A 14,972-nucleotide genomic window follows, 5' to 3' on the forward strand; every position below is an offset into this window, starting at 1 on the left:
TGTCTTTTCCACTTTCTTTTTTCACCTATTCGTCTCCCTTCAAATGTCAGAAACTTCTTCAAACTTTCCTCTCTTCTGACGTCCACTACCTTTTCCCTTGAGGTTTTAAAACACATTTTATCTGCTCCTCTTTTCACTAGTCCCGACCTGTTGCAGCTACTGTTGCTTTAGCCTTACATTTTGTATATATTTGTAATCTTTGCCTTACAATCGTTGGTAATGGTAATTGGTAATGGCAGTGCTGGTCATGAAATGGTTCTGTACCAGTAAGACGTAACAGTTTGAATTTATAAAAGCTCAGTAGTCTTATTCTGAGCAAATTCAAATCACCTTTTGTATTGTATCTCAACCTAAAACAAGACTATTCGTTAGTCTGTGAAGGGTCAGCTGGTGGTGTCCCGCTCCATGAAGACCCTGCTGTTGTTAGGCAGCACCTTCACCTTCGTGCTTGCTGTGGTGCATAAAACATAGTAAGACTTTAATCTTTGACGTTGGGAAACAAAGTAAATTCTGTCCTTTTGGTGAAAATCAAGTGTTTTTGTTGTGTGGCAGGCAGGGAGTTCCTGTTAGGCCACCAACACAACCAAAGGAAGGGATTAGATTAGGGCTATTCATCTAAACTGCTCGGGGCCACAGTTTCTGAAAGCCAGCAGCTCAGGGGCCAGACATCCAGCAATTAAAGTCATTATGTAAATAAACCAAGTATTACGATGATCTGTTACCTTTTGAATTTGTTTTATTGCATTTTTCCTTCCACCTTTATTTATACAGGTTAATCCCATTGAGCCTTGGGGACTCATTTGCAAGAGAGACCTGATTTTAACAATGAATGATAACAGTGGACAATCATCAAAGGAAGCATACAAATGTATGATTGTGCAGCTACTCATCCAGGCTGTCACATTGTAAAGTTTGCAGATGATACAGCGGTGGTGGGATGCATCACAAACAATGATGATTCCAGCTACTGACAAGAGGTGGAACACCTGGAGAGCTGATGCAAAGAGAATAACCTTCACATCAAAAGCTATGTTTACATGCGCAATTTTTTTTGACCGGATTTAAATGTTTTCAGATCAAATAATTCAAATGTATCGTTTACATGGGCACAATCTGTTCATGACGAGCGTTTACATGCAGCGGGCTTTGTTCTGAACAGAAGTACTGACATGCGCAGAGTGGTAAACTCTCCGTAAAAAAAACACAGAAGAAGAAGTTCTACTTCTGCTTTACTTCTGGGATGAACGTAAACAAACCTGAGCACCAAAACGGACCCGCGACAGGTTTTAATGACGGTGGAGACGTTACTGCACTCCCTGACTGAGCTGCAGGTGATACAGATCATTTTGAGCTCTTTCAAAGTTTTGAGTAGAAATGTTGTCGCTCACCGACCAGTTTTGCTTCCCCAACATGCTAATATTATTAGCATTAGCCAGGCAGAAATGACAAAGTCGCACATGCACAGTCAGGTAAGTTTTTCACCATTGGATAAAAACGAAACAGGTCAAGTGTTTACATGCACAATAGTATCGGCATGGTATCGTATCGGCTGATATTAATGTTAAATTTCAATATCGGACATCAACCATTCCATGAAAATAACTCGCCGTTATAAAAGGCGCTGTCTTTGTCTGCAGCGGCAGCGCAACGCGATGTCACGTGCGCCCACCCGAGCTCACGGCGGAGGGGAAAATTCAAAATGTCGGTGGTGTGGAAGTTTTATTTTTCGTTGGTGAGGATGTCGAATTATGAAGATTTTTGGACTACGTTGAGCCTCGCTACATCGCCTCAGTCTGAGATATTTTTCCGACGTAACGTTACTACCCGAGTTACAAGCCGTCATTTCTGACGTCATTGAGAAGCTAACAGCCGATAGCACGATCCGTTGGGTGAGTTTTACCACAGACATTTTGAAGTCGTGTTAGCCTCGTGAGCATGATTAGTCTTACGGCACAATGGATAGACAAAAACTTTGAACTTAAAAAGTCTGTCCTTCATGCACAAGAGTGCAGAGGATCCCACACTGCAGCTAGGAACCTGGAACAAGCCTCCACAAGTGAGACAGCATCGCAGGTGACTAATGCTAATAAATAACATTTAACACTTCATTTAATACAAGTCAAAGTGCTGTGCATATCATATGGCTGTTACTGAATATATGTCACCAGCTAAAAAATTCCATGCTCAATAATCCAGGTATACAATCCAACAATTTTCAGATGCGACTTATATGTTGGTGTGACTTTTAAGGCGGAAAGTACGGTATATCCTTTCTTTATTCTTTAATTTTACGTCTGTCTCATAAACAACAACAACATTACAGGGTTTTGTAATTAATTCTGGTAATGTGCTTTTTATATCTGCGTTAAATCACCTTGTCCCGTATTTTTTAAATGGTATCTCCAGAGGATGGTTTCCACTTCTTTCACTTCACATGAACGTAAAGTAACATCTTGTTAGAATAATATACAAAGTTTCACAAAGAAAGTGGCTTTCAATAAAAGTCTTGGAGCTTGTTTATTGAAACAAATGCTCTAAATGTCTCCCTCTTAATAACCTGCTTTGCTAATGGCTAAGAAGACTAGGGATTAACCAGCAATCAATCTCTTTGGCGCTTTAGCTCAGCAGAGAGTAATAACAGCTTCAATTAGACTTTCAAGATGTTCTTTTTCTCTCTCACTCCTGCTTGTATACCATTAGGTCTAATCAGTGTTCCTGGCTAATTTTGATGTTTGTCTAATGACGCTGCGTGTGTTTGTGCAGCTAATTCAGGTCAGCATACAGAGGTAAATTGTGCTTTAATTGTTACTATTATTGCCTTTTAAAAGTTACAGCAGAGGCTTGTAAAAAAAGGGCTGCAAGAAGAAAAGATGAGCATGAAAGTAAAAGTGAGTCGATGCAGGCTATAAAGACGGAATGGGCAAGTTGTGGCTGCACAGGCTTTTTGAGAAAATCGTCCTCCTGAAGGGGAAAAAATGGGGGGAAATTGTAAATGATGAAAACAGGAAATGTTAAAATCACTTGTTAAGAGGTGGTGGCACTCTCCAGCTCAGGTTTCAGCTTGTGGCTGGGAACAAACAGAGAAATTGACTCTGGCAGAAAGAGATTAGCCTCAGTGTTTCTCTCCGAGCAGAGTAACCAGCTGTATGGAGGCCAGTTCTCTTCAACTGCAAGAGACCTGGGTGCAGGACCTTTCCTCCTGCTTTTCCTTTCACCTCTCCTCTTTCTCTGTTAGCCCAACAACGGCTGTTTTATTTTTTACTCTCCTCTGTTTTATAGCCAACCTCAGTCCCCTCACAGCAAACCAAGATCTCCTCGTGAAGGTGTCTTTAGGGGTCATGCACAACCGGGTTTGTTGTCAGAGCAGTCTTCATTCTTTAAGTCCAAAGTGACGGAATATTTTTAAAAGATTGGAAAGTGGGTCAGAGGTCCTGTAGATGTTGTTACCCTTCTGTAAGGACTATAATGGTGAAGATGTGTTCTTTGTGAGGATCACAGTTGCTTAATGGCAGGTTTTGCAGGAAAATATTGATATTTCTTAAGAGTGAAATTGTGTGTAGTTGGCACTGAAACACAACTATTATTATTTTACTTATCCACTAGATTTTATTCAACTATTATTATGTTACTTATCCACTAGATTTTATTTTCACTTTCTGAAAGCTTTTTTAAATTAATATTGATGAAAACAAAGTATTGTTTAAAATTTATCCACCAAAGAAGACAAAGATTATTGAAATCACATAACATTCGTTTTATTACTTACTTTGTCTTTATATCATCCGTCCATCTATCCATCTATTCATCCAACATACATACATCCACCATCATCCACCATCCAACCATTCATCCAACATCCATCCATCTAGATCATATAGCAGCAACAGTCTCATAGACATCCCTGACGACTCTCCCCAGCTTCCAAGGAATTCATAGGCTAGAGAGGATGGATGGCTCTTCCAGCAAGTATTGGGTCTGCCCCCAGCCTGTCCTTCTAGTAAGATGTACCAGGTAAACCTTCAGAGCAGGGTGCCCAGGAGACATGTCTGAACCACCACCTTTGACTCTTTTAGATATGCAGGATCAGTGGCTCTACTCAGGGCTCTCCATGGATGAAGGAGTTCCTCATTGTAACTAATCCCAGCCGTCCTACAGAGGAAGTCCATTTCAGTTGACCGAAGGTGAGTTGGAACAAAGATAGACCAGGAAAATAAAAAGTTTGCCTTTTGGCTTAGCTCTTTCTTCACCATGACAGACTGGAACATCGCCATCAGTACTGTGGATGAGGACCAGATCTGTCAGTCCTTCTCTCTCTCTCTGTCCTATTTTTGGTGAGAAAAACAAAACATTTTTACAAGCTTTGCTTTGTGCTTTAAAACCCACAACAAACAACAACAAAGCTGTAGTTTTCATGCCTTCCTGGCTTTGTTGCTTTTCTGTTGTCCTTAGTCCTAAATTATGAGTACCATAATTTCCGGACTATAAGCCATTACTTTTTTCACACACTTCAAACACCACAGCTTATACAATGCTGCAGCTAATTTATGGATTTTTTTTGTTTGTTGAGGAACTAATGAGCTTCATGCCACCAAAACATTTAGCTTCCTCACACACAGGCGCTTACATAGCTGCCCAATACACAGCTCTCTTGGGGGGTAGCTATCAGTGACTTCCTGGTAGACTACTGTATTTTTTTTATCAGCTGTGTTATAGGCACTTTCAGAAAAAAAACATTTACTGTATTTGTGCGTGTTACTGGTACGTATTTAATTAAAAGTTTAAAAAAATCTTTCTGTGTAAATATCTCATGTTACAACATGAAAATCTACGGCTTATTCAAATTCAAATTCAAAATACTTTATTAATCCCAAGGGGAAATTATTTTTTGTTGTAACTCGTTATCCTCATTTCATTAAGAGATGTTATAGATGCTGATGGCTGTAGACAGGAAGGATCAATTGTAAAGGTTCATCCCACAGTGGATCCTAAGAAACTGGCTGCAGATGCCGTTCGATCCGTCCACCCAGACTCGGCTGGCCTCTCGGTTCCCCCGGGCTGTAGAACCGCCCGAATGCCGGGCAGAAATCCTCCCAGAGCGATGGCCACTCCTCCCAGCAGCCTGCTGAGCTCCTCTTCGCTGCGGACAGCCAACTGTAGGTGCCGAGGGACGATCCTGTCCTTCCGCTGTCATGAGCCGTGTTTCCTGCTAGTTCCAGGATCTCAGTGGTCAGGCACTTGAGCACAGCTGGCAGGTAGATGAGAATGCATCCACAGAACATCCTTTCAACTCATTTGAGATTTGGTGCTGTAGTTGATATATTATTTGAGTTTTTGAGATGTTAATCAACTGCTGGTTGTAGGAAACTGCCTTGTTGCCATGGTTACGCATCATAACAAATGTCCAAAACTAAAAAAAGTTTCAGTAAAAATCCTTCCAGCTGCACAGCATCCGATACCAGAGGAAACAATCATCCAAAAAATGTGATTTACATCCAGAAAAAGAGGAATTAAAGTTTCCAAAAGCGAAATCTCAGAATGAAAGTAACAGAGCTGCTCCAACATGCAGCCACCTTGAGCGGCACAATTCTAGAACTGTAGACAAGTGTGGCCTATTCATCCATCCATCCATCCATCCATTATCTTTACCTGCTTATTCCATTTTTGGGTCACGGGGGTCGCCGGTGCCCATGTCCAGCAATCACTGTGCGAGGGGCGGGGTAAACCCTGGACGGGTCTCCAGTCCATCACAGGGCCACATAGAAACAAACGAGACAAACAACCATTCACTTTCTCATGCACACCTAGGGACAATTTAGAGTTACCAATCAGCCTAACATGCATGTTTTTGGACTGTGGGAGGAAACCGGAGTACCCGGAGAAAACCCTCGCATGCACAGAGAGAACATGCAAACTCCACCCAGAAAGGCCCCCGGACCGGGGTTTGAACCAAGGACCTGCCCGCTGAGAGGCAGCAGCTCTACCAGTTGCACCACCGTGCTGTGGCCTATTCATGTAAAATTAAAATTTTCTTTTAAAATTTAGCGGACGCAGCTTATTTTCAGGTGCGCTCAATAGTCCAGAAATTACAGTACTTTAGAGAAAACGGTGAACAGTATTAAAAAAATAAATAAATAAGTAGAGCTACGCTTGTTTTGAATGAATCTTTATTCACGCAAATTTTATTTTATTTTTTTTGTATTTTATGTTGGTAACGTGAACATTTTTGCCACCTACTGGTGTGATATGGGTATTTCAGTGTTTTCCTTTTTACTCCTCTTTACTCCTCTTCATCTGGATAAATAATGCTAGAGAGTTGTGTAAAATAGATACGTATTGATACAGTATTTTATTAGGGCTTCAAGCACTTTGTGCACTTTATTTTCTGTGAAATTTACCACACATTCTTGCATTCGTTTTGTTTTTTTGTAATTTTTTCCAAAAAAAAAAAAATCAGTCATAGAAAACCTCAGCCCTATTTTGGCAGCTCAAAACTAATCAGTCCTTCATTCTTACACAATTTACACTTTTTCAAAGATGTGTGAATAGCTTACAAGCTCTGATCTGGTCTGGGTTTGTGTATGTGTGTGTTTTTGGGAGGGGTGGACCATAGTAAAAATCAAAACCCAATGATAGAAACCATGTTGTAATTATTTGGTTCTAAGTTTATGAGAAACTATAACTCAACATTGGCCTGTGACCAAACATGTGGATGAAAGCCCGTCCTTGGTGCTGTGAAAACAAACATCCCCCCCATGTCTCATAACTCTCCCACTATTACTGAGGATGGTGATTTGATATTGATTAGGTTTCATGAGGACCCACCGCTCATCCAGCTTATTGTTCCATGGGACAGAATGGAGGTTTGTCCTCTCTGGAGTCTTGTGGCCTTGTGCAAGCTGTATTATCTGCTGTTATGGCTTCACAGCAGCCTGTGCCCTGCATCCATGATGGGGCTCATGACTCAGGCACCACATTGTGCGCTTTGTGATAAAGCAATTATTTCCCATGGCCCTGCGGACCGAGACAAAACTTATCTATCTCTATGTTGATGCTTCTGAGTTTTTCTTTATTTTTCTTATTGTCTGTGTTTTTGTTTTGGGTCAGCAGATGTGAAATGGGCCTGTTTGTAATTAATGCGTCTGTCACCAAGGGCGAACGAAAAGAAGAGAATTCACACAGCCCACAGTGTTGGAAATTGCTCTTACACTTGCATTTGTGAGAGCACAAGGTTACTCACAACTATATGATCATTCAGACCTGTTCATCATATATTCATGCTCCCTTTTTGCAGGTGCTGATTGAGGCAACAGTTTCCAGAGAGCGACGAGGTTACATTGCCATAGATGACATCATGGTCCTCAACTATCCCTGCTGTAAGTGCCACTTCTGACTGTGGTTACACAAGGTGCTGTATAAAAGAGGCATTTAGCAGTTTGATGTGAGGAAAATGCATATTAATGTAAAATGAAGCTTAAATAAAAATAGAAAAAGAGTGGCACCTGGTTAAGCTTTTAAAATCACTGGGATGATGGGATTTGAACACTGTCCTCCACCCGAGAAAACACCAGTAACTTTGCTTTAACAGCTTTGATGCTGTTAGTTTATATGACTGGGATAACATTTTATACGGGGTTGTATGGAGTAGTTGTAAAAAGTCATTATCATACCTGAAGTAGATGGCAGTCATGTTGATCCCAATTTGAGCAGATGGGAGGGAAATTTTCATTTAAAAGCTAGGCTAACATCTACTCCGATCTTGGCCTATTCAAAGCAAATCACTACTATCTAAAATATATTTTCTAGTAGTTTAAGCAAACATTATTAAAGCTATTCTTTCACCATTACATTTTTTCATGAAAAACATCACTGCTTTCTCAACCAAACAATGTCCATGTTGCTCCACATAATTCAATGCTGAAAGTCTTCCCTCATCGATCAGTCATCATGACTTAAAGTCCCACTGAGCTACTCGGAAGATAACTAGATTGAAAGATTGAATGACTTTAAAAGGAAAGACTTCAGAGGTAAATGTAATGTAGAGCGGAATAAGGAAATGATGCAAAGAACTGTTGGTTTGAGATACTGAACGATTCAGATGGTCATTGGTAGGATATTTTAAACGATAAATAATAACTGGTCATTACTTTCAAAGTACCTTTCTAGCAAACCAAGATACGTAAAGTGCTTTGCAACACAGTCTGCCCTCAATCCCTCTCCACATACACATATAGTCATACAGCACTCTACTATTGGTGTTGTGCCACCGTCTCATCTCTCATCGGCTCTGTACCACACCGCACCAGTTAAGGGCCTGCGCACTGCTGGTATCTACCTCACTCAGCCCGGTTTATGGGACCACCTTGTTTGACATTCCAAGATCACTGCTCGGAGGGGCCGATTTTGACATAAGCAGACAGCAGTCGTTGAATGGCCAGCAGAGCTACGTCATGGATGACCTGTCGAGCAAATCTAGGAACATCTGAACCTCCATTTCCTCATCGTGTTGACAGACAGTGCCCCAAGAAATGAGATATCGGGAGATATCGAAGATGATGGCGCAGCATGGCTACACCTGCACTTATAAGCCTGAACTTGTAAATTTATTAAAGATAAATTTTAAAGTAGATGCAGTATGGTAACTTTTAGTATGATTTGTTAAAATGTATATTTGAACTACTGGGGTCAGAGATGGGGTAGAGGTAGGGCAGCTGACTTGGGACCAGAAAGTCTTGGTTCGACTCCCAGCCATTCCCACATATCGTGGTGTCTCTGACCAAGGCACCCAATCCCAAACTGCTCCCCGGGCACTTGCTGTGCATAGCTGCCCACTGCTCCACCTGGGTGTATCCTAGGTCAGAATCAGAATATACTTTATTATCATTGCACCGAGATACAACGAGAACATGTACGTACAGTCATCCGAAAGATGGGCGGAGTGCACGAAGCTGCTACTATAAAAAGCGCAGTCCTCTTATTCTTATTCAGGTGTGATGGATGCAGAGAACTAATTTCGCCATTGTATTGGAACATACAATGATGACAATCTCAGACTTCCCTTCCCTCTAACATTTTTTGAGGTTTGAACTGTTCAGTGTCACCAAAAGTGTTCCTCAGTGGACCCTGCGCTGACTAGTTTTTAGCTTAAATATTTTTTTGAAAATCCTACCATGATTCTCCAAACTGAGATCACTCACTGCCTGTTACAACAGGTAAGTTAATGATGCTGTTAATTGCTTTTCAGAAACACCAAAGTGTATGCTCATTAATCCAGGTATAAATCCAACAATGTTCAGTCAGGTCATCTGGATGGTTTATTTTGTTGCTGAGATGTTTCATCCTTCATCTGAAGGACTTCTTCAGTCTCAGGAGCCCACCAAACCAAACTGATTCCCACAAATGGGCTCACTCCTAGAGTGGGAAAAAACACTTTGCTGGTGATAAAGATGGCCTCCGGGGCCCACCCTCACCCTCAAGGCAGACCATACTAAAGTGGTTCAAAACACCAAAGTTCATGCTCATTAATTCAGGTGTTAATCCAACAAAGCTCAGTCAATTCAATTCAGTTTATTGATATAACGCCAAGCCACAAAAGAAGTTGTCTCAGGGCGCTGAACAGAAACATTCAAATAAAAATAATAATTTAACATTATTTATCTGAGGAGCAAACTGCTTTGAATTTAACTCCATCACAGAACTCTCATCTTGAGCAAGCATGAAGACGACAGTGGAAAGGAAAAACCTCATGAGGAAGAAACCTTTAGCAGAACCAGGCTCAGGACAAGCGGCCATCTGCTTCGGCCGGCTGGGTTTGAGAGGAACAGGAAACAATGACTGATACACAATGGCAGGTCAAGAATCACATGCTAGATAGAAATAGTATCAAATGAAAACTATTCAATTTTATCAATTCATTTAAGGAAATGAGGTCAGTTTGTCCTCCATTAGTCTAAGCCTATAGCAGTATAACAAGACAACCCTAATTATAGAATGTATCAAAAAGGAAAGTCTTATGTCCAGTCTTAAAACTGGACAATGTGTCAGTCTTACAGACAAAAACTGGAAGTTGGTTCCACAAGAAAGGAGCCTGATAACTGGAAGATCTTCCTCCTATTCAGCTTTTGGAAACTCTATGGACTGCGAGTAAACCTGCAGTCTGAGAGTTATGTGCTCTGTTAGGAAGATATGGAACAATAAGATCTGTAATATAAGATGGAACTAGATTGTTGAGAGCTTTGTAGGTTAGACGTAAGATTTTGAATTCATTTCTGGATTTGACAGGGAGCCAGTGGAGAGAAGCTAAAACTGGAGAGATATGATCTCTCCCACTAACTCCAGTTAAGACTGGCAGCAGCGTTTTGGATCAACTGAAGACATTTTAAATAAATATTTGGACACTCAGATAATAAACCATTGCAATAGTCCTGTCTAGATGTGACAAATGCATGAACTAGTTTCATCTGAACAGTTTCTTTTGTTGCAGATAGGTTTCATCCTTCATCCGAAGAACTTCTTCAGTCTGAGGAGCACTTTTCAGAAACCTACTTTAAAAACATATATTTCTTAAATCAGTGTGATTTTAACACTCTTGCTAAAGGCTCTTACATGTTTCCCCTGGTGGTGCAGTGCAGCTTCTGTGTCAGTTTTGTACATGAATAGTTTTCCCATCAGGCCACCACCGTTTGAAGCGTTCAGAGAATGCTCCTCTCTTCAGGGCGAGTTTTTCAGTGCTGTTTGCAATCGAGGGCTTTTTGTTGCAAAAAGGTGAGTGCAGCAGTTCAGTGTGTTGTCAGTCCCTGAGGACCTTGTGTAGGACAGAGTAACAAAGACACCTGGGCTTAATACCTGGACTAAGCAGCTCGCTGCTGCATGCATGTCCTCCTGTCAGCACGTTTAACTCCCAGAGTCCGAGACACGATCAACTGAAATGCACAACCGACAAAAGCTTTCTTTTTTATGAGATCTCTGCTGTCTCCTTGTTAATATTAATACGACCCACTGTTATTATCACAAACAGTAGTGTTTTGATTCTAATAAGATGGGACTTTTCCTGTTATACCAAAGAAACCATCAGTGTTTTATGCAACAAACACCAGCTGTGAGACTGGGTCACACCCTCAGATCCCCCAGTCGGCCACCATGTTACTCCCAGACACAACAGATGGCTTCTTCTGACTGCTCCCATCGAGGCTATTAAATAATTAAGACTCTCATCAAGACCTGAGCATGCCTTATGATTTGGCACATGGCCAGCCTGCATCATTTGGCAGCGAGGAGTCTGAAGGAAGAAAGAATGAAAGATGGAGAGGGAGAGAGTTTGATTGTAAAACAAACTAATAAACAGAATAAACCTTTAAAATTGTCCCTATTTAGAATTCTAGTTAAAGTTTGGTTGACATTTCAGTTGTATCCTCCAGAGGCACAGTGTTTGACTGAAACTAGTGTTGCAGTTGAATGAAATATTTATTACGCTAAAGAGTCCCGAGGATAAGATCTGACACATTTAGCCGTGTAACACTGCAGCCCGAGCCAACTCTAGGCCGTGTTCTTTCCCTCTTGCGCTTATTTTGCCGTTTGTTTACTGTATGTTGTGGCTTATGGGCATGAATTATGAATTATCCTCTGGAGGGACCGCCACTCCGAGGAAACATGGTCACATGTTGGGTACAATTGCAGGATCTTCCCCTGAGTTTGTACTGTACAAAAAGCAAGATCAATCAACCGTCATCTGCATCTCTGTAAGAAAGCAGTGCGAGTGCTGTGCAAAACCAGGCAGGAGATGAGTGAGCGCTAAACATTTGGGTCTCCCTGATGCTTCGGCTTCACAGTTGCTCTGCCGTCTCCTCTTGTCAATCATCTAGATTGACAGGGCGGTGTGTCCTACACGGTTTCTCAGAGATGGCCGACACTTAGCTGTGATTTGGCTCCGCAGGGGTCTGCTTCACACTCTTTTATTGTTAATTGCAAAGTTGGGTGAGAGGGCTACTCCCACACACTGACTCATTGGCAGCTTCACACAACATGCTGGGACATTATTAGTCAAACTGTGGAGGGCTGATGCTCACTCTGTGGATATGTTTTCTTTCTCCTGGAAACTCATCTGAGAACAGATCATGTTTGTTAGCAAGTTATTTTTAGAATGGACATAGAGTGGTTGTCTATACTTACAGAAGAAAAGCAAAAATTAGAAGTGCCAGTTCTGTCTTACACTACATTTCAATCCATAGGGTTGATACTATACATCTTATAGTACAAAATATTAGTTTTGTTTGTTGAAAACAATAATAATTAAAAAATACCTACATGCCTAGGACTATTTGGACCAACGCATATCATTTACTGCCAATCATGCGCGAGTGTTGAAGCAAGGTAATCTTGATGAGAAATGTAGCTGTTTTGGTCCATGAGCTATTTTGCTAACACACATACAGTTGACAGTATGTGTTGGGAATGACTCCGCTTCTATCGCACCAAATTTTAGTGTGATATCTAAAACTGTGAGTCATAATCATTGTGTTTCCTATGGTGTCTTAGCTGCAGCAGCCATCTTGAAGGAGATCAACTTCGAAAGTTTATGTTTAAGTTTTAGAAGTGCATCCAATTATTATTATTTTTTATAAATCATTAAAATCCATCCACTGATTAAGGAGATATTTTGCTAATACTACAAATAAATGAACACACGCATATAGACAGGCTAAAACATATTCCCTGTTGCCTTGAACAGCGGGCGACAAAAATCAGTTTGTGCAAAATTACTGGATAAATATTAGAAAGTTTTAAGTTTTTATTCCTTCTACGTTTTGAAAAAAATAAAATAAACTGATGTAAGAACATATTGGAATTAGAATTGTGTTGTATATTTAAAGTTGTATTTAGCGTTAACTTTTATTTAATCTGGTAGATCTCCTTGAGATTAAAATTCTCTTTTTCATGAGAGACCTGGCCAATAATGGCAGCAGCACACAATTACTAGTAGTAAAACCACAGATATCGAAGCATAATTAAAATGCATCATGGTAAATAAAAATAGAAAAACATGAGGAAAACGCCCAAAAAAGTAAAATAGAACTAAAATAGAATTTAATACCAGTTGAAACATTTATTAACAAATGCTTCATTTACAAATTGTTTGAGAATGGCCTTAAAAAACAAAAGGCAAACTCCTTCAACTTCAAGTCTTTCTCTAGTTGATTCCAGTCTGAGGGAGCAGTAAACTGGAATATTTTTTTGCTGTGGTAAGTACGAACCTTAACTGCAGTTAATAAAATTAACTCATCTGGGCACAGAGAAAAACCTCCTGAGGATTTTCTAACAACAAAGGACAGGCGGTAAGGGGGAAGTAAACCCAAGATGACTTTATAAATAAATTTATACCAGTGATAGAACCATCATGTCTCCATAGTCTAAGATGGGTAAGAAAGTGATGGCGACAAGATGTTTTCTAGCCTGAAAAGAAAAACAAGACCTAATTCTGAGAAGAAATAAAACTTTTTTTTTTTTTTTTTTTTTTTACCAGCTGTTCCATGTGGGGAACAAAGGCCATGGACTGATCAATAATAAAAACCCAAGTATTTATTCTGAGGTACTACTTCGGTTTGAGAGCCTTGAAAAGTAACAATGGGCGACAGCTGTGGTTTAGACGAAGCCTTATCATTAGAAAACAGCATTATATTTGATTTATCTGCATTCAGAACAAGCTTTAAGTTATCAAGATTGGACTGAACAACTTTAAAAAGCTGCTTGTAGCTTTTCTAAAGCACTTTGTACTGTGTTGGCAGCACACTGAAAAATAAAATGAATGTAATCGACTTGTTATATAAAACACAGTATATGCACATTATTTTCCTTTGCTTTAACTAGTTTTATTTTTCATTTTAATCAGACGGTAAGTACATTGGTGAAAAACATAATTATTTGATTTTGGAATACAGTGAAGTACAAACAAATCAGACGATCAAAAAAAAAAAAAAAAAATCTTAAAACTCTTGTTTATCTGGTTGAAAGTAACAAGAAGGAAACTTTGAAAGCACTGTCAGTTGTTGTGTGTTGGCAAATGCCAAAAAATGTTCTATTTTGATACCAACGTGTTGTCTCTGTGTCTGTGTCTGTGTCTTTAGATAAGGCTCCACACTTCTCCAGACTTGGAGATGAGGAGATGAACGCTGGTCAAAATGCAACTTTTCAATGCGTTGCTGCTGGAAGATCGTCGGAGGCGGAAAAATTCCTGCTGGAGGTTGGTGGTTTAATGGTGTTGATACTTGAAGAAACTCATCTGGGTGGATGAGATGTGTGTGTTGAGGTTCTACATTCAGCTCAGTTGACAGAACAAAGCAATGACTGACTTGGATTTGTTTCATATCAACACACTTGTCTTTGTTTTTTTGCTGCGTATGCCAGCATTTTTTTTTTTCATATGAAACCAACATCTGCCTGTTAAGACACTATTAAAGTCACATCCTGATTACATGACAGTTCTCATATTTTGTTGATGGAACATGAAAAACCTATCTGACAGGATAAATGCAGTTGCTGGATTTAAGTGTGCCACATACTGCAGTGCTTTTATTGATATTCAAAGGATGAAGAGAAGCTGCAGCAATATCATTCTTTCTAATGTCTGTGTGTGTGTATTTGTTTGTCTGTACCATTATGTCTTCTCAATATCTCATGAAGCACTGAACAACTTTTCAGAAATAACCACTGGATGACTGTCTAAACTGATTACCTTTTGAGTCCACCCAACTAAAGATATCTGCCACAGTAAGGGAAATTTAGCAAACAAAATGCTATATGTGTCAGTTTTACAGATATCGAGAAGAACTGGTATGGTAGTATCCTGCTCTAATCCCCAACATCTAGTCTGAGAGCTCACTCAGAAGAAAGTGTTGCATACACAAGATCTGTGTCCAAAACTTTGCCATTTACTATTGGAATATATATATATATATATATATATATATATATATATATAT

At 40.0% G+C, this 14,972-nt stretch overlaps 1 protein-coding gene across 1 annotated transcript in view; it reads left to right on the forward strand.

Moving 5' to 3' along the window:
• The window catches only part of ptprub (protein tyrosine phosphatase receptor type Ub), a 159,258-nt gene that overhangs the window by 25,957 nt on the left and 118,329 nt on the right, over window positions 1-14,972 (forward strand). The window contains exons 3-4 of the mRNA XM_037677245.1: window positions 7,292-7,373; window positions 14,118-14,233. Coding sequence (XP_037533173.1) covers window positions 7,292-7,373; window positions 14,118-14,233 — 198 coding nt within the window. The remainder of the gene's footprint in view (window positions 1-7,291; window positions 7,374-14,117; window positions 14,234-14,972) is intronic.

The sequence above is a fragment of the Nematolebias whitei genome, chromosome 5, assembly GCF_014905685.2.
Source record: "Nematolebias whitei isolate Nwh7 chromosome 5, NemWhi1, whole genome shotgun sequence".
NCBI classification, from domain to species: Eukaryota; Metazoa; Chordata; class Actinopteri; order Cyprinodontiformes; family Rivulidae; genus Nematolebias; species Nematolebias whitei.